The 25,700-nt window shown below is 35.4% G+C and overlaps 1 protein-coding gene across 9 annotated transcripts in view; it reads left to right on the top strand.

The window, feature by feature from the left end:
• The window catches only part of RBFOX1 (RNA binding fox-1 homolog 1), a 388,542-nt gene that overhangs the window by 254,686 nt on the left and 108,156 nt on the right, over nt 1-25,700 (top strand). For 7 of the 9 annotated variants that reach the window (XM_036738289.1, XM_036738294.1, XM_036738290.1 and 4 more), the window contains exons 3-6: nt 3,459-3,602; nt 9,975-10,028; nt 17,703-17,795; nt 19,440-19,500. In XM_036738289.1, the coding sequence (XP_036594184.1) occupies nt 3,459-3,602; nt 9,975-10,028; nt 17,703-17,795; nt 19,440-19,500 (352 nt within the window). The remainder of the gene's footprint in view (nt 1-3,458; nt 3,603-9,974; nt 10,029-17,702; nt 17,796-19,439; nt 19,501-25,700) is intronic. The other 2 variants (XM_036738295.1, XM_036738291.1) reach the window with 1 other exon arrangement.

Genomic DNA, 25,700 nt, shown 5'->3' with positions numbered 1-25,700 from the left:
ATACAATAATCTTTAAAAGCATATTTCTGTTCTTTCTTCACCCATTTGTGGCTTATGCTATGCACACAGGTATTCATATATGCTAACTCACGGACACTTGTACAAATGCATGTTACAAAATGATTAATTAAGCGTTGTATGTTTTTATCAAAGAAAACAACACAAAGATTTCTCCAAAGTACTGTTTGACTAAAGATGATTAATTTTAATTTTCACATGAGTGACATAATGCTATTAATCATTTAATATGTTTAATCATAATCTCTGTAATTCCTAATTAGGTTTATTAAACTGAAACATTCCGCAGTTGTGGTAAAATTTAAATGCAAGTAAGTCCTCTTCTCAGAAAGGGAAATAAGCCATTTTAATTTGTAGTTAAGTAGTAACTTCAAATGAATGGATGGATGGATGAAGAATGAATGAATGAAAAACATTTATTAAGTGCTTACTATGTTCTTATACGAATGAAGGATTTCAAAGTAGTTTCCTCAAGTCAACATCACTGGTCACCTTATTACTAATATGGAAGATGAACTTCCATGTAATTTTCAAGGTGCTGGGCCTTGGTGGTCTCAAGCTGCATTGAGTTTTTATAGGCAGTACTTCTGAGAAATATTTTTTGTTCTTGTTTTGTCCTTTAATTTATTTATAGCATTCTTCTGCTCAAGAAAAGTTGCCTATTATGTCCTCGGCCCAGGAAGACATGGTCATCTCCCTTAGTTCTCAAGGAGTTCCTGCTTTCTATAACAAAGCTATAACTTCAGTACCTCGAGTCCCTGGGGTGAAGTGCTTTCCACAGCTTAGATACTTGATATGTTAGCATCTCTAGGTTCAGGATAGGGGAGGTAGGAAATCAAGAAAAAGGATGGGTTTCCAACACTTGTTTTTCTTTGGTACTTGAACTATTTTTCAGGGGGTCTATTAAATGCTACATTTAAAACTCTTCTTATTATATATATATATATATATATATATATATACGTACATATATATGTACGTATATATATATATATATATATATGAAAATAGATGGGCTGTTCTATATATACACACACACATACATACATACATATATAGATACATATTTTCTGTAATGGAAGACTTTAGACTGCTTTTTAAAAAAAATTGTGACCTAAAGATATCTTTCTGTTTCCATCCTTCTTCTTAAATTAAACACACTTGTTATTTCGAAATGATTTTAAATCTCAGTTTGAAAGCTTTGTTTACATTTTTCAACAGATGTTCTTTGATACAAGATATAAGTTCTTTCTGAGAATAGATTTCTATGAATCTTTCTTACTGAGGTAGTTTGTAAAAATTGAAGGTTGTTAAGAATACCACTATGAGAAGTAGTGTCATTTATTGTTCAAGGAACACGTATTACTAGAAGTGTGGGGTACAGGTAGAAGCTTTTCTCTACCATTTAGGATTAGAATAGAAAGTTACTTTCTTTTGTTTGGGGAAAAAAAGATATATATCAGAGAAACCCTTCATCAGAACTGTTACTACTATGTGAGGTGAATAGAACTTTGCCAAATGGCACCAAATTTAGAGGGTGCTAATAATAGTCCTTTATTGGGAGAGAAACTACAGAACTTAGTGCCTATTTAGGAAAAATTAGTTAAAATAGTAAAGTCTTAGATGGCAGATTGGGATAAGTGCTTTCCCCTACCCATCCTGTACCAACTCATCGACTTTAGGATTTCTCTGCCTGTAACACAGTAGCATCCCTTCCTCCCCCATCCATAATACCCACCTGTTTTTTCTACCACTTGCCTTGGGTGTGGTTCGTAGACCTCATCACAGGCAGAAAAAATATCTAGTTAAGGCTCTGGCACACACGACTGCAATCTCTTTCTCCTCTGGTTACCTGTAAGAAAGAATGCAGTGGAGTTAGAGGAAGCATGATACTGACCTGTCAGAGGCAAGTAATGTCAGCTCAGGTTATTGCTTTAAATGGCTCTCCATGTTTAGGCAAAGTGAAAAGGTCACTTGTGATTGATAGGAACTTCTGGCCACCAAGGAAATCCCACAGTTGGATATTTTAACAACATTGACTAGAGCTCCTGGACCTGTGTAGCAGCTCCAGAGGAATTTGAATTCTGGATATAATAATTAGTGAATCAGAAAAGGACATTTTAAGTGATATCTGGGAATAAGCCATGGTTACATTAAACTAACTGATGCCTATTAAAGATTAATTGGAAATATACCAAATTGTATCAGTCAATGAACATTTACTAATTGCCTGTGATCCAGGTATGGGACTTTGTTGTTCAGTCGTTTTAATTGTGTCTGACTCTTTGTGACCCCATTTAGGGTTTTCTTGGCAGAGATACTGGAGTGGTTTGCCATTTCCTTCTCCAGCTCATTTTACAGATGTGGAAACTGAGGCAAACAGGGTTAAGCAACTTGCCCAGGGTCACACAGCTAGTAAGTATCTGAGGCCAGATTTGAACTCTGGTCTTCCTGACTCGTGGCCCGATGCTTGATCTACTATGCCTCCTCACTCCTCATGGGACTAAATACTGAGAATATAAAGACAAAAGTGAAACTAGTCTTTAAGGAGTTATATTCTAGTAGGAGAGGAAATATGTACATATGTAAGTAGACAAAAAAACCTTGCAAAATTAATAAAGGTGGTTTTTAAGGGAGGCCACTCACTAGCATCTGGGAGAATCACAGAGGCTTCGTGGAGAAGGCAGCACTTTGTTCTGAGGGATAATTATTTTACAATTTGCTGTAGATGATTTTCTAGTTATGTCTGTTTCTATTTTACTTTTTAAATAAAGTTATATTTCTGTAAACAAGGTCTGGAAAATTCATAGCTCCAGATCAAATGGGCTTCATCTCAGAGAGCCACCAGAGGAAAGTGTCTTTATAATTATAACTCCAAGCCAAGCAAATTAAGACATCTAAAAATCTTATTGGTATTAAAAGCATCTAAAAGGAATGATCAAACAACAGAATTAACATAGTAAAAATCACGACAGTGAAGACATGCGTTCCTTTTCCACTCTGTTTTCCATATATAAGGTCCTATGTCAGGTGGGTGATATTTCATTCTTTTTGTATGATATTGGAAATACATCGATCCTCCTTTTATAGACTATGTCTTATAAGGTATTTAAAACATTGTCTAAATGCTTGATTCAGTTGGTCAGCTTTTGTATATGCAGTGCCAAACAACAGGTTCATTTCTCCTTCTTCTTCAACTCTGCCCCCAGTTGAATTTAGTCAATACTTTATCTGAACAGACTCAAGAGCGACACAGGCAAAACCTTTGGATTGAGCAAAGCCAACAGACCCTTCTGTATTTTGTTATTCAGAAAGACCTTCCCTTGCCTGATCGCTTTGTTCCTTGCATTCATCCATTATGTGGTGACATGGAAATTAGATATTACACCTGAAAGTACACTGAAGACCTCTTTTACTTTGTTTCTCTTTTGTTCTTTTAGCAGACAGATGATGCAGCACAGACTGACGGCCAGCCTCAGACACAACCTTCTGAAAACACAGAAAACAAATCACAGCCCAAGCGGCTGCATGTCTCAAATATCCCCTTCAGATTCCGGGATCCGGACCTCAGACAAATGTTTGGGGTATGTACTATCTCTCTGTTTTCATTTATCCATTTTTGGAGAAGCATTCCTGTCCTCACACAAGTAAGTGCCTTTCATATGCGGTACTAAGGAGGCACAGGGGTTCCTTTCAACAGAAAATGTTCCGAGGCCCAGGCCTAGATGCTACAAAGTCTTCACATTTCCCGTGGGCTGTGGCTTAGTTCCCTTAGGCCCTTCTCTTTCATTTCCCACACATTCCCTATCATTCTGAGAGTCAACCAGATGTTCCTTTTATAAGGAGCATTATCAAAAGAAAAAAATGAATATCAAACTGAATTTGCATGAAGAAATTTTGGTATAATGGGACCATGAAATCCTTATGGAGCACTTTAAAATGTAAGTAGCTAGATGGGGGGTGGGGGCGGTAATAGAAGGGGGGATTACCATCTGCAGCCTGGGCATCCCCAAGTGTCACATTGGGACCCTGAATCTCACCAACTTTAAAACAAACAAACCCATAAGACCATAAGTGCATTTGTAAGATGAATATAACTGTGTCATAGGCATATAATTATGATGAGATGACTAAAATAGGTACTATCCCTATGAATATTTTTATGTAATATTCATATGTGTAATACACACATATGTTTTTGAATTAATAAATGTTTTCTTGGTACTATAGTCAACAAGAAACTTGAAAGGTTCATTACAGTTGCCTAAATACTGAGTTCTACCTAGAAGAAAAGGAGAATTGGGGATTTATATGGTAACATATACACTTCTACTAAATTCCTGAAATGAGGATAAATCTTAAGAATTGATGCTGGAGCTATGTGGCTTTGCCTTTATCTGAGGAACATTATTTTGAGGTAGAACAAGAGTGTTGGAGGTGTCTACACAGACTATACTTTAACTCAAATTAAAGTCTATGCAGTGGTCATTGTAGCATATGGAAAGATATTCACCAATACTGATTGCTTAAACTTTCTCTAAAATTAGCAAATAAGTCATCAGACTCCATGGGAGAAGGGGTATCCCAAGTACGCGGTACCTTGTTTTCCATCAAGGAGTGTTATGGTAAAGGCTTTGAAAAGTAAATCACCCGTATTCATTGGTTTGTGGACAGTGGGGAGCAATTACCACTCCCCCTGTGCACATTTCCAATAACTCAATACCCCTAAGTGTATAAGCCTGGTTGCATGATATTGTCTGTCTTTTAGTAGCTACAGTTGCCAAATTTGGTCTTGACACTGCAGAGCAAACAGGAAAAAAATAGGCTTTTTCCCCCCTGGTAGGAGGAATACGCCCTTTTGTTTGCCTTTAAAGTTTCCATTAGCCTACTATTGATATTCCCTTCTCATGTAGAGACTGAGATAGAGGGAAGGATACAAGGAGAATAATGGAAGCAGATGGTGGAAATCCACATCATCTATTTACCTAAGAGGGTATAAAAGTGTTTTCTATAAAGGGAGGAACTATCACCCAATCTAAATAACTCCAGGATTTGTTTTCTTTCTTAACAAACATACATGATATTTCACTGAGTCCATACTTCACAGAGCAGCCACACACACTCCTTATCTCTCATTTGGTAATAACTTTAAACTCCAAAGCACAAAAGTACTCCTAGGAACTTTCAAGTCAAGAATTAGTTTTAACAGTTCAACACATTAAAATGGAAGTTAAACATATGTAACATTGAGGAATTCCAATATTAAAACATGGGTTTTTCTGCAGATGACTATTAGACATCTTGTTCCTTATCAAGAGTTGTTTACATAGGGGTAGTGAAATATAGCCCACCTGGTAATAGATGGCTTGAGTTAGTGTCTTGTAGTACATTTTGAGTAACAACTGGAAAGGCAGGCGGTCTTTCTGAGTGTATGTTAGGTCTTGCTTTGCTGCTAAATTGGTGAAATATTTCAGTATCAGTGATAGTAGTTCTTCAAACCTTGTAACAGAGTAATGAGTGAAGGAAAACAATTTTGCCCAGAAAATATTTGTTCAAGTTCTAATTGCATTAGTATAAACCAAATGGAATCTTCTTTTCACCTGCAGAGAGCAATGGTGTCAAACCCAAGATGAATTGAGTTGATGGTAGTGGAAATAATGGTTCACTTACTAATCTCTGGTATACAGCGAATTAAAAATAATGTTCCCCATTTTGGGAGCTTCTTCACACATTCCAGAGAGACACTATTCAGCTCCTGAAAGGCGAGGAATCTGTCCCACTCATTTTTAAATTCTCTATAGTGATTTGGATATAGCAGGCATCCAGTAAATATTTGTTGAATTAAAGTAAGCATAGCATCTCTCTTCACTTAGTGTTATTCCCTATATAATTCACATTTTATAAGTAACTATTACATATCCCAATCAGCGTCTGTAATCTTGCTCTCTCTACTTTGACCATCTGGCCAAAGAATGTAGGCATCACAAAGGGAAGGTGACATAAACCCCTCGAAACAATCTGAAAGCAAGAAGCTAACCCAGCACAGGTTAATGACATCCACCTGTTTTGGCAACATATAGATGTAACGTCTATGTTCTTTACTGGGTCTATCTCTGAATTATTTGTATATTTAAGATACAGAAATACTTTCACTTCCAGCCTGAGTGTATGACATTATCCAAATCACACTAGAGGAAATATTAATACTTTCATGAAATTTATAATGCTTTAAAGCACAATCAGATCATAGTAAATGGTTTTCAAAAGTGTTGCATATTTTAAATTAACATTTTGGCATCTTTTCAGTATGACGCTGATAGAGTTTATTCTATACACCCATTGTCCTATGAAGCATGTGTTCCAATAACTCGTAAATCATCTTTGCTCTCCCCTTCCTTCCCACACTTTGCTAATCTGTTAGGTCACAATAGAAAACAAACAAATTTATTTACAGAAGTTTCTGTAAGCATGGTATTCATGGTCTGATATCAGTATCTTTTGAATGATTCTTTGTGTTTATTAATAATTATACTACAAAGAACATTGATTCTAAATGAAAGTTTGATGGCGTAATGTGGCAACCTATGTTTTTTGTCAATTTCTTCTCTTCCTAAGCCATGCATCTCTTTCAGGTAGGAAATGTTAATCATTATAGGTATCATCAACCCTTCACACACTTCTGGAATGATGTAACTTCCTTAACATTCTTTATTCACCTTTGAAAAAATATCTTGATCTCCCTTAACATTCATTCCAGAATTCCCTGATTCTGGAGGGAATGATTCAATTGTTGCTCAATCTATTCTTAGGGTTTGTAATCCTCATCTATAGTTACTGTGGGATTGTAGTTGACCTTGATATATTCAGAAACTACTGAGCAGTGAATATAGTTTCAAAGTTTAACAGTGACTATAATAGCGTCCTTATATTGTTCTGCTTGTCAAAACTAAAGCCTCGTATATGGGAACATGTTCTATTTAAGTTCTGCTGATGAACTAGGTGACTTTCAGAACATGTAAAACTATTTCTTATAACCACTATTTTGTTAGTCAGAAATGTATATGATAGCTACTTCATTGTTTATGCCAAGCATCTTATTTTTCAGTGCTTTGAGATAGTCTCTTTGGACATGCTCATTGCATCTAGAATTACTAGATACTAAATATATATATATATATATATATATATATATATATATATATATATATATATGTATATGTATATGTATATATTTGAACTCACAAAATCTGGCCTAGAAGATTCCGTTTCTTAGTCCTAATGTTCAGTGCTTTAAAATAACTTAATTTTTTTTAATGCTATATTGATTTAGCATCTTGTGTAGTTTTTCAGAAAAATATTATTGATCCACTACAATTGCTTGATATATATTTCCTTTACTCCTTGTTTTGAAGCTTTTAGATAAAGTTCTGATGTACATAACAGAATGTTTTTTTATGGAGTCTGAGATATATCATAATAGCATTATTGAGCAAACACCAGTTATGTCTTTGTCTTGTATGGTGTCAATTTACATTGAAAATATGCCAGCTGTCTTTATATCATTACTCAAGTACTTCTCAATTAAACTTTCTATCATTCTTCCACTACTTGTGTCAATAGCTCTAAATATTATAGTTTCTGAGTGGGGCATCATTCTTGCACCCACATAAAGTATCCCAGGCACACAGCATTCTTGCTCAAATTAACCCCAGAATCATTCTACTTAGTGTTTTCTTGTTCTGTCGTTACTGACTCCTGGTTTTAGAAAAGGAGTTTTATCATGTCCATTCAGAGAACTGTCAAGAGATGACATCTGGGATACTGGAAGTGGAGGGCACTTCTTTATAATTCTCCATCCGTAAATACATTCCTTTCTATTCTCTCATTCCTGAGATTCATTTGCAACAATCTGTGTCTTTCCCACATTCTAAGTGGTAAGTAGAAAAATAGAGTGCTTCTGAGTAACAGAAGCCATAGGGTGTTAGGCTAGTCTTTAATATAAAATTGCAAATTTTCTGTTGAAAGGCAAATCCGTTATTTCACGCAGTTGAGTCACATTTAAGAAAAATTCTCACTGTTGAAATTCAGAACACTGAAAAAACCCAACAGAAGAATGTTCTCTTGACCTAAACATCTTCATTTGTTTGCAAATTGTATAAATGTTCAAAGTCAAATCCTTCCTCCTGCCCCCCCCCCACTTATTTTCTTTTGAGAATTTCATACATGCAATAGACATATTGGTCACTGTAATACTACCTCCCCTCTCTAATGATCTAGATTTTCATTGCATCATTTCTGGTCAAGTTATTCATGTGATACATTTTCAATCTACATACAAGAAATAGGATTTTCTTTCTTCACCGCCTAGCATACTTTTCTTATTTCCTTAGTGCCTTAATCTTTCTATTCTTTGAAAACAATAGCCACTTTATCTGAAAAAAACATATTTTGTGGGTGTCTTGGGTAATTACATTTAAAAAAAGGAGCCCTGGAATAAAACAACTTATGCTTTAACTAACTTTGTCCTACATTTAAAACTTTTCTTTCTTAAAACTTCTTGAGCAATTTATTTTTAACAGGTTCACTTTCTACCTGTATACAAAACAATTTTTTGAGTGTGTGTGTTCACAGTCTAGTAGTTTAACTCTGCTTTGCACCATAGTTGCCAAGCAGTGTTTACACCTTCCGTTTGCAGAATCATCTTGATTTGTTAATACCCAGTGGACTTGTTTTGCCAGACTTTCATAGTGTTTTTCTCTGTAGAGAGAATGTGCATTGGTCACATGCTGTCATATCTGTTCTTCACTGTCTTAATCAAATGGACTTTCTCTACTCTTCCTCCCTTTATAAATACCATCAGAGGACCCAACCTCTACCTAGCGGTTGCCTGCTTCCTCAAGAATACTTGGGGTAGAGAGTTGTTCGGACAAAGCTGGGTAAAACAGGTAGGGAAGAGCAGATTGAGTAAAATGAAAGCAAAAATAAGAGGGGAAAAAAGTCATAAATTGAAAGTCAGAATATTGTTTATCATCATGAAAACTTTCAATTATTCATGTACATCTTTCTCTTTTTTAAATGAACAAAGTAGATCTTAAGTTCCAGGATGACTCTCTTTGGCCACTTAGTACACCCCCAGTAGGTATGTTCTCTAGAAATAAACTGGTTCCTGACCAAAATGTCAAGAAAGGTATTTTTTTGGGAACTGTCTTGAAGGCAAAGGGAAATGAATTTGGGGGTTGCTTAATATTGAGATCTATGCCACTTCTTACTGAATATTCCCCTCTCATGGTGTGGATCAAATATACACTGGATCTATAAGTTTTTCAGCATTAATAAACCTATTCTAAGTCCCAGATGTAAATAAATACTAAAAGGCTGAATTCCCATAGAGCCTCATTTTAGCTACTCTGATAGTTTTAAAGATTATTTTTCTAATAATTTTGAGAGAATCATGACATGGCAGATACTGTTTACCCTGAAGACAAATCAGAATTCTATCCATATGTTGAGTATGGACAGGGTCATCAGTATAATTCTCATTTCTTCATGTGTACAACCAGGCCGTCTAATATCATCCCCAGAGAAAGGGCCACGGTATCACATATCAATTGCCAAACTCCTGCGTAGCCCAAAATCTTTCTCCCACTGAAAAATGGAATAGTCCAGTACTACTGGCCTATACATTCCTAACATTCTTAATATTTTGTTTGTATTTGCTTAGCAAACAAGTCATCTATACTGGATTAGCGATTCTGCCTCAGGATTTCATAATATGGGAATTAAGCAGTTTTGGTTGGATTGCTTCTCTGTGCTAATCATACCCTTTAACTGTAGAGTATTAAATACAGTTTATGCCTTTGATATACCAATATTTTCATACTCTGAAATAATTGCCAGTTTGTGTAGCATGATGTGCTTTCATTTGCTCATGTTTATATATTTCTGTTTCTTTGCAGCAATTTGGTAAAATCTTAGATGTTGAAATAATTTTTAATGAGCGAGGCTCAAAGGTAAGTTGTCTAATTCATTCTAGGATATTTTAGGCTACTTAAAGTATTTTTATGAGTAAGGGGGAAACAACTGCACTGGTGTAATAAAAGTATGGTATGTTTTTAAGGTGTAATTTAATGGAAATGACTTTAGAGAGCTACTCAGTTTCCAAAACACTGTGAAATTTATTGGGTCTAGCTTAGCATGTGTAAGAAGTAGATTTTAAAAGCACCGAATATGTCAACATTTTCATTGAAAATTATTTGTGCTTTAAAATAATAATGATAGTTTATGCTTATGTATTTTTGTCTTTTAGGGGTGACTGTTTATATGAAAATAAGTTGGCATTCTCATGAGAAAGTTTTTTGTAATGTGATTTTTTCCCCATATTATTGAAGTGCAGTTCTTTTCCTAGATAGTAAAGAAACTTCAAATACACCAACCCTTTGAATACAATCAAATTTTTGCTACATGGATTCATATTTTGAATTTTTCTCATTATTGTCACCTCATGTTTAGGATAAACTCTCTGGGGACTGAAAATATAATAAAATATTTTAGTATTAGTAAGAAGCTACTATAAAATCATTATTTTGTTAAAGAAGGCCAAACTTCTCCATTTTCCTCCTTGCCAGTTTTTCCTGGGATACAACTAGCAGAAATCTCTTTCATAAAGTATATAGGAACATTTCTTATTCCCATTTACTTTAATTTTTTTCCTACAGTCTTCCATGTGGCTTCACATTCATGTAAAAATACTTAGGCCCTTTATTCACCAAACAGTGTTTTTATCAGGGAGTTCCTATGTGCGTGGGATCATGGTGAACTCATATAAATAGTCCGGTTATTCCTAGGAGGAGCTAATAGGTAAAATATTTTTGCAGGTAAACTCTTCCTATCACAACACCATAGTACATATTACATAGCACCATAGAAAGTGATTTAAGTAATTTACCGAAAGATATCTTTGCAACTTGAAAGGGTGTAACTTTAATATTCCCACCTTTCCCCTAAGGCATAAGGCACTTATTGGGCATAATAGGAAGTGTGGTAGGGAGGAGACTGTGATTTAGAGTATCAGAAATTTCAAGTCCTATTTTCTTTTCCATATGGTAAAATAACTCGATGGATCTATAATCTCATCAATGTGAGTACTCCCTTCAGTAGTACAGATGGCAACCCATCCATGCTATCTCTTCCTGTTAGACTTTTTATCTAGATCCACATGTAAACCTTCTGTGGCAGTCCACCTAATATATCTGATCTCTTGGCATTGTATTCATAGATCAGTGGAGCACATTGGCTAAACAGCAAATTATCTTTTGTTCTTGCTACATGACTGCTTCATTTCTTTTTCTGTTCATACATATTTCTCATAATTTAATTATGCTCTTCTGCCCAATCCTTCATTGGTAATATGTCATTGCATCTTCACACCTACCATGATCCTTTCTCTTGTTTGTGGGGTAATCCCCAGCTTTAAACATTTGGAGACCATACTGTTCTAGGACTGATAGCAATAGAGCATTACCAAAAGGATATTGAAGTCAAATAGATGGGACTTTCTTGTAAGCAGAAGCTGGAGGTGAGAGAGTCATTAAAAGCACTGTGCAGTTTCCCAAAGGCATCCCAGCCTGCTTTCCTCTTTTTCAATCGTGAGACCAGGTTATTGTCCATCTTTGTATTGCCCTTATACCGACGGAACAAATCTTAGGCTTTCTGTCTTTACATTTATGGACTATGAATGAATTATGTAGCAAGAAATCACCTACCAGATAAGGCATACAAACATTTTTTTATGATACTTCTTGGGCCACAGAATCAGAAATGAGCTGTGGTCTAGGTTGTACTATAGGCATTAAAGAGTTAGTTCTAAGTATAGTAGTCCACAGTCAGCTCTTTTGTGTTTAATCCCTCAAAGGGGGAAAAGGTATTATTTCTTTATTGAACTGTATGCTCCAAAACAGAGGTATCAAACACATGGCCTGCAGGCCACAAGCAGCCCACACCATTTCCTAATGCAGCTTGAGCCAGATTAAAATGTAATTGGAAAATATTTAACAAAATAAATGAAAATAAAACAAAGCATACATAATGTTACATTTTAAAACTAGGTCAATATGCAGCCCACAGGCTGTACAGAATACTGATCCCTGTATCTGTTTGAGTTTGACCCCACTGTTCTAAGAGATTCAGCAGATTCCCTTCCAAACAGACATAAAATGAATTGAAGAGAATTCTGGGGGAAATAGTACTCTTTCCTTGCCACAGTACTGGTAATGCTTGTTAGTATGGGTAATTGAGAAATTAATTCATAATTGCTTTCTCTTCTTCTGCCTTAAGAACCCAGTCATATATACCTACCATGTCAAATGTTTTATAGTCATTTTTTAGCAGCTCAGTATTTTTATCTCTGACCTTCAAAAAAAGCATATATTTTCATCTCAGATACTTAAGAAGCATTACAGAAAGTTTTTACGTTAGCAGAGTGAATTAAATTTTTTTGGTAATTTTTTTCACCGAGGGCTAATTAATGTACTGGCAAAAAAAAAAAAATCAAAGCCTGAGTTAAATTTTTACAGATTTTCTTCTAAGCACATGCCTGAAGAATTGCATTTGTTTAACTTTTGCAAAACATTTTTGCCACTATATGTGTGTGTATAAATAAGTATAAACACATTTACATATCGCTATCTATGTATAAGTACATACAACACATTTTATTCATAAGCCTGCTTTTTCTGAGCTGTTTTGGGACATTAGAAGAATATCATTTGCAATTCAGAAAGTACAATGATGCTGCTATTTTTAAGGCTACCATCATCTCCGTGATTTGCCTGATACCAGGAGCCTTAGGAACAAGCCCATTTACATTTGAATCTCACAAAATGTATTTTAGTGGCTCTTCCTTTTTTGATTGAGAAACATTAAAAATAGCTTCTCTTAATGGGTGCAAAACATTCAATGTGTTCCCTAGTAAAGAGTTATTCTTTTTTTTTCCTATTTTTGGAGTGGGGAAGGCAGGGCAATTGGGGTTGAGTGACTTGCCCAAGGTCACAGAGCTAGTGTGTCAAAGTGTCTGAGGTCACATTTGAACTCAGGTCCTCCTGACTCCAGGGCCGGTGCTCTACTCACTGCTCCACCTAGCGGCCCCAAGAGTTACTCTTATAGGTGGTTTTATCGGGATCCTTCTGTAACATGGTCCTGACATAGAAAAGACAGAACAGTGGTGACTTTCTAAATTGGAGCATTTATACCCCTAGGAATATTTTGTTATCCTTTAACTGATATCTGATATCAGTTTGATTTGCTGAATGAAAGCTTATTTAAAGTAAAATATCTATTTTAATAGGTGAAAAATTATAATGACCTCATTGGTATCATTTTGTATTAGGAAAGTGTCAACAAATAGGTAAGTTTGTTGAAGGCCAGACTGAATAATCTTGGATATTTACTTAATAGAGTGATCAGCCCCAGGGGTACATATTAAATGAGGATGTTATTAGTGTACCAAGGAATATATACCAAGTTTTATTTGTATATGAAAGGCTATGTACCATGATGGATAGAGAGCTGGTCTTGGAAGGCTAGAAGACCTGGATTCTAATCCCACCTCTACCTCTATCAAAATTCTGGCTGTATGGCCCTGGGCAGGTCACTTAAATATTGTGGTACTTTAGGCAACTCTCTGAGATTATTACTTGGAGATAAAGTACTCACCTGCATTAATAGAAGAAGTTTCCTCACTGGGACCTCCTTAAACCAATGAAATTACCAGTCCATTTTCTACCCCTCTTTTAAAATATTTATTAGTATTATACAGAATGCTATAGCCTATAAAAATAAATAATAGTTTGAAAACAATGACATGCATTTGGATCTGGTTTGACATTGACTTTAAAGTTGTTTTAAATAGTGAGTACTCCTAATAGAAATAAAATTTAATTTTGTTGGTAAAAATTCAAATTATCTACAATTTTAGCTGCATTTCTATTGCAGAGAGCAACACATACCTGCATATTTAATAGATTTTAGGAGGTACACAATGCTCTGAGAATGGGGTATGGTAGTAAGTAAAAATAGCAATATTCATAAATCAATATCTTCAGAAGTATTATTTCATAGTTATAACTCATATATAAAAATGATTATAGAATAAAAGCATTTTAGCCCTAGAAAGAACCTTTGAAATAATCTAGCTCATTCCTCTCATTTTACAGATGAGAGAAGTGGCTTAATTAGACCTCTCTATATCCCCAGTGCCAGGACTAGCCTGCCTGAGGTTTTAGATTTTGAATTCTTTTCCTCCCTGCAAGGAAGTTCTGTCTAAAGTTTTGATAAGGAATTTCCTATATTCCTTCTATGTTGCCCAATTTCTTTGACTTATGTGTTCTAGACTTTCACCATATTTTCTGTGGAAGGTTAGTTTAGTCTATTCATTCCTCTTTCTAGAAGGCTGCAGAGTCTTCTGAGGGAATTACCCTCATTCAAAAGCCAAAAAAAAAAAGATGCTCCTGTAATACCAAATTTGAAAAAGAGGACAAGCTGGTATATTTTATGCTAGAAGTTGCTGATGCCCTTTAGCGTTAGAGCACATTTGTAATTGAGGCTAAGCAATGCACCTTGGGTTCAGAGTTAGCTAATTTGGCTTCAGTGATGCTAGTAACCAGGTAATTAATTGTCAGAATACTTCCTTCCTTTGTTCTGTCAGACTTCACTCTAGTGCCTTTTATTCTTCTGCTCTTCAGATAGCTTTCTTTCTAAACTGACATTTTCTCTTGTCTTGAGGCCATATTTCTGTTTATGTTACCCAAGCAAAACTGTTCCTTATCTGCCATGAATGAACTTTTCGATTTTGCCTTATGATATAGCCCTTTCTTGGAAATCAAACACCAATATCAGGTGTTACATCACAAGCTGTTCTGCTTTTTAATTCTTAATCTAAACCAAGTTTAATCTTTCTCACTTCTTCAGTTTGAGTTAAAGGCCACATATCCCAATAATAATGCCATTAACAAGCACAGTATAGCTAGCTATGCAGCTAGTGGTAGGAAGCTGTAGCAAGGAAGACTGAAGATACAGGACTATCACCAGATATGAAATGTAAAGAAATTGGCAGCTCTTTTTATTAATAAGGCGGTACCTGATTTTTTTATAAGCAATGAAAGATAGTTTTCCCTAGTCTTATCTTAGCTTCTATCTGAGAAGCTTCCAAAAATCTGCTGTACCTCTTGGTCCTTGAATCCTTTTAGTTAGAAGAATGGAAAAGAGTCAGATCCCAATCAGTGCCAACAATAATTTTATGAAGGGGTTGCATTATTTGAACTTGCACTGCATATTCCCATTGAATTGGAACCAATTACCCTATTTTACATAATTTTAAGTTATAATAGTATGAATTCAAAATACATGCAACACTTGACAAGAATTCATTGTTCACACTAATCAAGACCTAGCTATGCTGACTGCCTTCCTGGCACTAAAATGATGCAACACTCTTCATGCAGTCAGAATTTTATTTTTGGTCTTCTTTTGGGGGCATGCTATCATTGAACATCTCTAACACAAAATTTGCCTAGCTTCTACTGCTCAGCCCAATATCTTGCAACTGAAATTTTTGCTAGAAAAATAAAATCCAACAATAACTTCATACCCTAAATCCATTTTGAAACCAATTTAGTTTGCAAAAGATTATAAATATATTAGGAATTTCCTTTCCAGTACTTTCTCTGAGATTCAAGTCAGAGAAATTTTTTTTATCACAATCTGTCTTCCTAATACTTCCTTTGGATCACTTTGATTTGTCATGGGATCAAACTGGCATTACAAAAAACTTAGTCCATAACTTTGAATATCATAAGTTTATTTAAGAGAACATTGAGTTAAGTAACCTATAAATTTCAGACTTGGATAGACACATTCTCTTGAGAAACTGATATGATATAGAATGTCATCTTTCATACAGAAAATCTTTTCTACACAAAAATAATGCTATTAAGCCACGATATTTAAGACCATTTGCTTGGTTTTATTTTTCAGTAGTAACATATAAGTTCAATAGAATCATTCATACATTCTTGCTTAAATATTTATCCTTATAACCAATAGCACACATTTGTATTATGGCTGATAATTTGAAAGCTCTGACCATGGAAGAGAATACCGATAGTTGGCCCACCCATCTATGAGGGGATAAAAACCTGACTTTGGCTTTATATTTATGCCATGCTATAATTAAATTACCTACCACATGGAATCATTCTACCTTCCATTCTAATTGTAGAGTTTAGAACTGGTGGTCCTTACATTTCAGGAGTTAATCTCTAATCTCTTTTTGCCTTCTGAATACAGTAGATGGCCGAGTTCAACCTACAAATCTAATAAAAATAGCTAGTCTAAATGGTTAGTCCATTAACCCATTTTTTTTTATGGACACATTTTGCCCAATATAGTTGCCCCGTCAGGTCTTAAAACATTTGTTGGTAATGATAGTACTATTAAACTCTCGTCATGTTTAACCCCAGTTTACCAACTGAAAGTTGGGGGAACAAAATGAACAAAGTTTACATTGGAGTTGGTTCAAAGGGTTGGAGTAGGTTTCTGAACATAATATGCAAATTTTTTAGGGTTTCAAAAACAATATCATTTTGGGGGAGGGAGGGCTCTTCTTAGGTAGCAGTTTCAAGGAAGAAATGCATGTATTTTAACAATTTTATGTCTCGTGTTCATGAAACTGTAATATTAGAATAAAAATATGCCAGTAATGTACTTTTATAAAAAATCAACTCTTAGCAACTGAGGAGGTGCTTAAAATGTATTAGAAATAATGTATTCTAGATAAATATACTTGTATTTTTCTGAAGAACTGATTTATGTAATAACAATGTCTCAAAACTACTCAGCAAGTACAAACATTTCTCTTTCGCTAATAAGGTAGTCAGGATAAGTAGGCAATTGAACTTGCATGCACATGACCTAAAAAAAGGTGTTGACGTAAAGTGCTTAAAACATTCCTTGAACTATTTTCCTTCTTAGTTGAAATTTCTATTCACATCAAGTGATTTTTGTTTATTAAATTAAAACGTTAAAGCTTTATTATGAAAGATCTTTCATTTGTGAGGGTTTTAATTTGTTTTTAATAAGTAAAGGCTGTAGCATTTGGAAAAAAAAAAATTAAATAACCCTAGTGTTGCATGAAGAAGAAACGTTCTTACAACCACACAGCATGACTCTGTAGGCAATGTTTTAGAGTATACTGGCATTCAGTGTTGAATTTTGTGCACAATTTAATTTGTTTTATTTTATTTTTTTAAGATCTGCATGTCAAAAAGTGGTTCCCTTTATCTTCTCATTATTTCGGTTTATTCTCTGTGAAGACACTGTAAATTTATTTTGTTCTCATTTTCTTGATGTTAGATTTATTTTCCTCTGTAGTGACATTTAGAAAGGTATTTTTGGTATTCTTTGAATTCTTTAGGGGGTATATCTAACTGGTGAAAGAGAGGAAACGTGTTCACATTTATCTCTTACTTATCGCACATCTTAGTACTCTTATAATTTCTCTAATTTGCATGTTACAGAAATGAAGCAAGGACAAGAGATAGAAATTAAGTGGAGAGAACATTTAAAAAGTGATCATTGATTGAAATAATAATGTGCATGTTGTTTTCCCCCCTTCTCCCTCCTGCATGCAGGGATTTGGTTTCGTAACTTTCGAAAATAGTGCCGATGCGGACAGGGCGAGGGAGAAATTACACGGCACCGTGGTAGAGGGCCGTAAAATCGAGGTGCATGTTCAAAATATTTTCCTTTTCATCTTTTTGATAAATGTCTGCTTCACTCTCATACGTTGTTTCAGATGCATCATTGGTGTCCTGTGTGTGCGCCCCTCCCCACTTTCCCATTGTTTATATATATATTTATATATAAAAAAGGAAATCTGGCCTTACTTGTTTTGTTTTGTTTACTTTATTTTATTATTCTCATTCTTATTGCTGAAAGGTGGATGACAGAAATGAGACAAATGAAAGCTTAATCTTTTGAACTTATTATTTTCAATGTTTTGTAAATCAATGGGTGCAGTAGATTCCAAACAATAGAAAAGCATGACAGAGCAAACCAAAAACAAAGCAGCTTTTTTTTTTTCTGCTGCAGGGTTGACGAGGGATCCGCAGTGGCTTTTATTTTTTTTAAAAGCAAATTGGGAAACACAAAGCATTACTAAAAACTGGAAGAAAAAACCATTTTGTACATTTTGCTTCTTAATGAAAAAAACAGAGTAATCAACAGGCATGTTTTTAGGGTTAGTAACCTGTGCCCTCTCTAGAAGGAAAAATAGTGGGTGAGCAATAAAGTGTATACATAAAGAGCCTGCTTTTTCTACCACCGGATCCCCCTCAACACTGCCATAGGATTATAATTGTTAGAATTTTAAAAAGAAAAAAAATACCAATTGAAAATGCTGTAGTCTTGGAGTAAGATGTTGCATATTTTGCCTTTCATTTTCCCCCTCGACGGTAGCGCTTAGGCCCCTCACCAAACTCTCAGTAACCATGGTAACTGTATACATACCCATGCTGGCGATGGTGCTGAATGGTAAGTGGAGAAGTCCATCTGCCGTTTCACGTATTTAGCGCTGATATCTATATCTATATCTCTCTATATATACCACGTGAATTTTTTTGACTTGTTGTATTAAGTTTTCTTGATGCTCTATTTTTTTCGATATTGGTACGCCTGTAATTGAGTGTACGTTTTAAGCAAGCCTGGGAGGCACTGACTGGACTGAGGATATGACTTGGTGCACATCTTACTCAGATTGTTAACTCCATATTGTGTTAAATAATGCACCCTCTTTTTATCCTTTTGTTAGCTGTGATTTTAAAGCTTGAATGATTTTGTTAATTCTTGCAATGAAAAAGGCTCTTGTTTCCAGTGTTGAATGCTAGATGTTGCTTTTCCAATGGTACTTATCTTCTAAAGGGTTATGTTGCACACTGCTAAAACTTGTTTGTCCCTTTTTTTGACATTTTCTGTTTCCTTGTACCTTGTCTCTTCCCCTTCTACTTCACTGCATGTTCCTTCATATGAGAGATTTTTTTTTTCTGTTTTAAAAAATTTATTGTTTCAGTGTTATCATGGAGTACACGCATGCTTTTTAATCTTCAATTATGCAGTACCTTTTAATTTGCTTTTAATGTCTCTTTATTAAACTTTTAAATGATATGATGTTGCTTTATTGAAATGATTTGTAAGTTTAAATGGTTATGAAATAAATGTAGTTATAAATAGTATGATTTTGTTATGCACCTACTGCCTTTTATAAATTAAATTGCATTTTTATATGAATACTAGTAGCCATAATGCATGCAATTAATAGAATTATAACTTGGCTCAGCAAAATGTACTAATTTGATTTTCTATGTACTTAGGTAAATAATGCTACAGCACGTGTAATGACAAATAAAAAGACAGTCAACCCTTATACAAATGGTAAGTACAGTTATACCTTTCATGGGATGTTATGTTCTTCCTTCAAATTAAAAACAGAACTGACTAGGGAAGCTCCTTAAGCTCGGCACGTCTCTCTTATCATGGGGACTCATTTTATTTTACAAATTTGGCATAGTGTTATCTTCTGAGGAAATTGGGTGATTTACAGAGAAGCTGTCCATTTGGTGGTCCACTTAAGCATATAGTCCTTTCTTTCAGCCTCTCTGGGGTGGTCCCATTTGATGGTACTCTCATTGTTGTAGGGTCACTCAGACTAGTTGTTAGAAGAAAATAGAGTTGTGGAAGAAAAATTCCTTTTCCCCCCTTTTTAGTTTCTTCCATACTGATCATATCAGGAAATTCTTACATGGTAACATTAGAATTTGGCTCTGATTTCAGACTCGTTTGATTGGTACCGTGCACTAGATCCCTGGCTGTTTTTAGTTCGGGTAGAATCACAATGGGCATAACTTGCCTACATTAGGTAGAAGAGTAGAACATGCAAGCAAGTGCCACTCTGAGTTCTATCGTGGTTGTCCTTGTAACAGGAAGAGAGGAAGAAAAAGAAGGGGGATGTTAAGATAATCCCTACATATTAGACACCCTTTCCATGTTGTTTTACACCCCCTCTCTCTGTCACAAGAAAGCTGTACAGACAAATGTTATGGCACCTTGAAGAATAATGCCATATGTTTAGATGTTATCATTGTTGAGGATTTTTTTTAAATAAAAATTCAACCCCTGGGCAGTACATTGGGTTGTTAATTGATTTTCATTATACAATGACAACCCTTAACTTTCTTTTCTTAATTTTAGGTTAATTGCCATTTTCTTTTCTATTCTGAATGACTAAATGGCAGGTTATTCTTTTCTTTGCCCCAATTTCCTTTTGATGACCTGGGTCATTAAAGGAACACTTCCATATTAGAAAGAGGCAATCCAATACTGGAGTGAATGAGACTTTTAAAGAATGCGTCATGTAATTTCCTTAATATGTGTGTGTGTGTGTTTTTAAGATGATCTATCAGCTAGTCATGGTCAATGTGTGATAGCCTGCTGCTGAATATTTTTAAGCATATGTTCGTTCCCATTTCCCACCTTTTATTTTTGCTTTGTCATCATTGTTGTTGAGGAACGAGTGCACAGGGAGAAATTGCTATATGTTTATCAGCCTCAGTAATTGCTGCTTATAACAACTGGTCATATGAAAGTTTTTTTTAATACAATCCTGGCATTTAGCTGGGTCACAAATCTAAATCCAGTTGTTCCAGTATTATGAACACCTCAGGTCTGTGGGGTCTCATTATCTTAAATTACGAAGCAGTGGTGATTATATATATATATATATATATATATATATATATATATATATATACACACATACACACACACACACACACATATATGCACACATCATCTATACATCTATACATATTTACCTCTATGATGCCACACACCTGTTCTCATGCTTTTTAAATTGCGGGAATAATACAGTTTGCTGACGTTGGTTCCTGTAATAGTGTGGCACAAAAGCTATTGCTGCATTCCACATGACTTTAAGAGACCAAGGGGCTTATTTCTAAGGACAAGTAATAAATGTTTTCCGCTGTCCATCTCTTTTGAATTTTCTCAGCCATATGGCCACAAGAGGATAACTTATTAATAGCAATAATCTTTCTATAGGAGACCCTTGATCTATAGCAATTAACTCCTCAGTCTGGAAAGATGAAGGGTATAGAGATGATGACTAATGTGTAATTTCATTAATGTAGAGATCTCTCCAATGAGGAAACTCACTCTTCTGATGTAGAGCAGCACCTCCTCTACAGCCTGTAGTTTTGGTTTTCTAGAACTCTGAGAAGTTAAGGCACTGGCCCAATGGCACGGCAAGCGTATGTCAGATAAGGGACTTGACCTCAGGTCTTTCTAACTCAAAGGTCAGCTCTATCTTCTAAGCCACTCCACTTCAAGAATATTAAACAATTAAAATTTATGAAATTATAAAGGGTATAGGACAGGGTGAGTATAAAAGTGTTCTTGAAAAACAGGATACCCCTGGAAAATTGAAGGAGGTGGTTTTGAGGCAAATAATAGGAAATATATGAGAGATGTTTTGACTTGAAATTGTATAAATGAGAAAACTCTAGAAACTTGACTTTTAAAAAAAATTTCTACCAATATAGAAGCAAAATTGAGGTTTTGCACATGTTAAAGATTAGCAATAGGACTTCAGGATGTTTTTCCCCCCTCTCAGTCAGTAATGATGTAACAACAATATGGCTAGCTGCTACTGTGGCTGTGTAAGACCAATAACATCAGCACACAGAAGAGCTGACAGCACAGGTTCTGGGATCTCCTTTTCTAAGGAAAGCAACTTTAAGGGGTTAACAATCTCACTTTAATCAAACATACATCTATCATTCACTTAGTTCAGGGGAAAAAGTTAGCACCTTGAACTTCAGAGCAGCTACAAACAGAAATCACAAACAGAAAATATCAACAAATCAAATAACACAAACCAGTAGACAGGATTCTAGCTTTCTGTCCAACATCTCAGTACATAGCTACCAGGGAAGCACCAATATCTGGGTTTTCAAGCCGGGGACTCTTCATGATGGCTGCCCAGAGCCTTTGTCTAGTCGAATCACAGGATACTCTTCAGCGAATGAGAGCCCCAAACAAAATTTATATACTTGCATTTCCTTCTTAGGGCCCAAAGGCTTCACACCGAATCAGCAAAACGGTGTGGCTTAGCACCTATCAAGACTAAATCAAAGGCACTTGATTACTTTGGCATTCTAAAAGAAAAAAACAGTAAAAAAAAATCCCATCCTAATTATGATACAGATGATTATTTGCCTTCATAAGTTGACACTCCTTCATTTACTTCTTAGCCTGAAGAGTTAGTAAGAGAAGAATAGGAGAAACTTGAATTAAATCTTGGCTAACCTAAATTTTGGACTAATGTAACTGATTGTCTATAGGACATAATAAAAGTGCTTTCCTGGTTAAAAATCCTAGTTTTTCTATATACCTGAATGGTTTTACCAGGTCTAGCTTTTTCCAATTTTTCTGGTTTTATTAATTTTTCACTTTCTTTCCTAATTCTTGTCCTAATATAGTTAAAAAAACCCCAAACTTAGTGAGCTTGATATCCAGCTGTCCTTTGAACACCTAACAGGGGTGGGGAGCCTGCGGCCTCAAGGCCACATGTGACCTTCTAGGTCTTTGGGTGCAGCCTTTTGACTGAGTCCAAGTTTTATAGAACAAATACTTTTATTAAAGGGATTTATTCTGTGAAATTTAGATTCAGTCAAAGGGCTGCACTTGAGGACCTAGAGGGCCACATGTGACCTCAAGGTTGCGGGTTCCCCACTCCTAAAGTATCCTGCACATTTTAGCATACGTTCATTTCTTGTAACAGTATTGGACTTGCATGTAAAACATTTGCTAGTGCATTATATGGGATCTTTTTTTCCAGAAACTCACAAGGATATATACATTGATTGATTTTATCCACATATAGATCTGCTTTTTCAGAGCTCCCTTAGAGGTGGTTAAAACTGAGTATTTTTGGCAGTTTGTTTGGAAACCATACACAGAGAGGAAAATCATAAAATGTGACTTTTTTTGAAGTGTTGTGGACACACAAGCTCTTGCCTGTTGAGTGGCACATGGGTAACCTGCCTGTGTCTCAGAAAGGGAGACTTTGACCGTAATAGCTTACGTCTCTGCTCTATTGCTTTAGCATGCCTGGAGCCCTGGGATGTTGGGAGCTGCAGGCTTTTGTCAGCTGTTTTTCTTTAGTTGTAAGCTTCATTGTTTGGTTTAATGTCCTTGATCAAAATCTCTAAATTTGGAAGGCCTAGGGAAATACAGAAAGAAGCTGAGGAATTAAAAATGGGAGCAGTCTCTGGGATCGTCTTGTCCATCTTCCTGACAGTGCAAGATCATTGTCTTTAGCAAGGCTGTCTCAGGGGCCTCTTCTAGGTTTGTGAGATAGTAATATGGGCCATATGTGTGTGTGTGTATACATATATACATATGTGTATATATGTATATATTCATATATGTGTTTGCATGAAATTTGCATATTTCCATATATGTATGTGTGTGTGTGTGTGTACACATGTATATACATGTATATGTGTGTATATATATGTGTATATATATATATATCTCTAAAGAGACATTTTCAGGGCCAAACTCTATTGTTTCTCCTATAGAGGTTCTTTTTTTTCCCTTGCCATCCATCATCGCTGACCCACCCCTCTTCACCAATTGTCTAGCGTAAAACAGAAACAGGATGGTGGTTGCTGGGATGAGATGCAAAGAACATGAGGATGATATTGGCCTTCCAAAATAACTGTTGGGTTAGATAGTTCCTGAGCTATAGTTCCTAAATGGTTCTTTCTAATGAGAATTGTATATTCCACATACTTAGTCTGTGGAGCAAAAAATATTTTTTCCCCATGCATGTTTGAGCTTTTAAAGTTAAAATGCATTGTATGAATGCACAGACACATGTACACACTCTGGGGAAAGGGAACAATGATAGGAAGAGCAGTGACACTAAGAAAGATGTGCCCACTAAGACGTGAACAATAACACCTACTGGGGAGATTTTCTTGCTCCTCCTCCTGCACCAGGGTCTCCTGGCAGCTCTTTGCTCAGGAGAAGTCAGTTCTCATCACACTTGATTAACCCTCGCAGTTATGGGCTAGCACAGACCTCCCTGACAAGACAGAGTAAAGTTTAATTGCTGTTATTTTCATGATGAATGAAGCCTTCCCCATGCTGGCTTCAAAAAAGTTCAACACTCCAGCACTGAGAATAGAGAACAGGAAGAAAATGAGGTATGGGGGGAGGGGACAATAATTCAGCTCTGGGCATCAATTGGGATCTCTGAAGACTTTTTTTTCCCCTTAGATAAAATGAGAGGCTGTTAATATAACTTACGATCTTAGAGAGCTCCATCAGCCAGAGCTGGCAGGTCCAAAATTCATTCAAATTGTTCATCATCTAATATACCATGATCAATGGACTCTGAATAATTGGTATCCATTGCAGTACCCTTAGTGGAACTTTTTCATTTAGGGGCGTGGCCTAATACTGTCCTGGGAAAAACAAATGAAAGCAAATTTTACAAATTTGCAAGGGTGAATCCAGACCTTCCTACTTATCCAGATCCCAGGAAAACCTAGCCTGAATTTATGATACCTGTAACCCAAGCCAATCATATAGATATGCTCCAAGAATTTTCCTATAAGAAGTCATTCTAAAAGTGGCAGCTGTCTTGTTTTAGCAAAAAGATAAAGAGTTTAATCTAAAGTCCATATTTTTTCATTAATTGAAATCTTGAGGTCAGGGAGCTGCATGCTGTTTTCCATCCCAAACACCTAATCCAGCACCTTTCACTTATTTAGTAAGTGTTCATTGGATGGAACAATTTTATTTGTTACAAAAGAGTTCTTCCTTTTATTGAATCAAAAACCGCCTGCCTGTAATTTTCTGAGTTAAAGGAAGACAGACATAATAAGAACCCCATTAGTTCCACTGCCTTATTTTCTTTAAGTACCTTTGATTTCTGAGCCTTGAGCATGCATTGAAATTTCACAGGACTGTAGGATTTTAGAGTAGGAAAGGCCCTCAGAGGTCATCTCATTCAACCCCCTTAAATTTCAGCTACAAAACTTGCTCCGTATTTGACTTCTCAGAGCTTCAATGTCCTCGTTATCTATAAAATAGGGATAACGATCATCTGCACAAAGTCTAAACTAAATGTGACTTATTTGTGCTCTTGTACCTGTACTATTCTGTACTAGTAGTTTCCATTCCCTGGGACCTCAGTTTCCTCATCTGAAAATACAGGAGTTAGATTAGCTCAAAGTATATGATCTTATGACTCATCATTCCAAATCCAGGGTTCTTTTGGGTTCTTTTTCATAGGTATAAGTCAGATTACTTTTTAAGATCTAGATCTGAAGGCATTGATATGTCAGTAACCTTAATAACTGTATTTGATATAGTTATTATTAATACATTAATATAACAATATTATTAGTATATTAATATGTAGATATATTAATATAATAATTATCTATTATTAACAACTACATTTAATATAGTACTTTAAGTGATTCTTTATAAATATCTCAATTTATCTTCACAGCAACCCTGGGAGGTAGGTGCTATGATTA

This window comes from Trichosurus vulpecula, chromosome 9 (assembly GCF_011100635.1).
Source record: "Trichosurus vulpecula isolate mTriVul1 chromosome 9, mTriVul1.pri, whole genome shotgun sequence".
Lineage (NCBI taxonomy): Eukaryota > Metazoa > Chordata > Mammalia > Diprotodontia > Phalangeridae > Trichosurus > Trichosurus vulpecula.
This window is presented reverse-complemented; position numbering and strand designations above follow the sequence as displayed.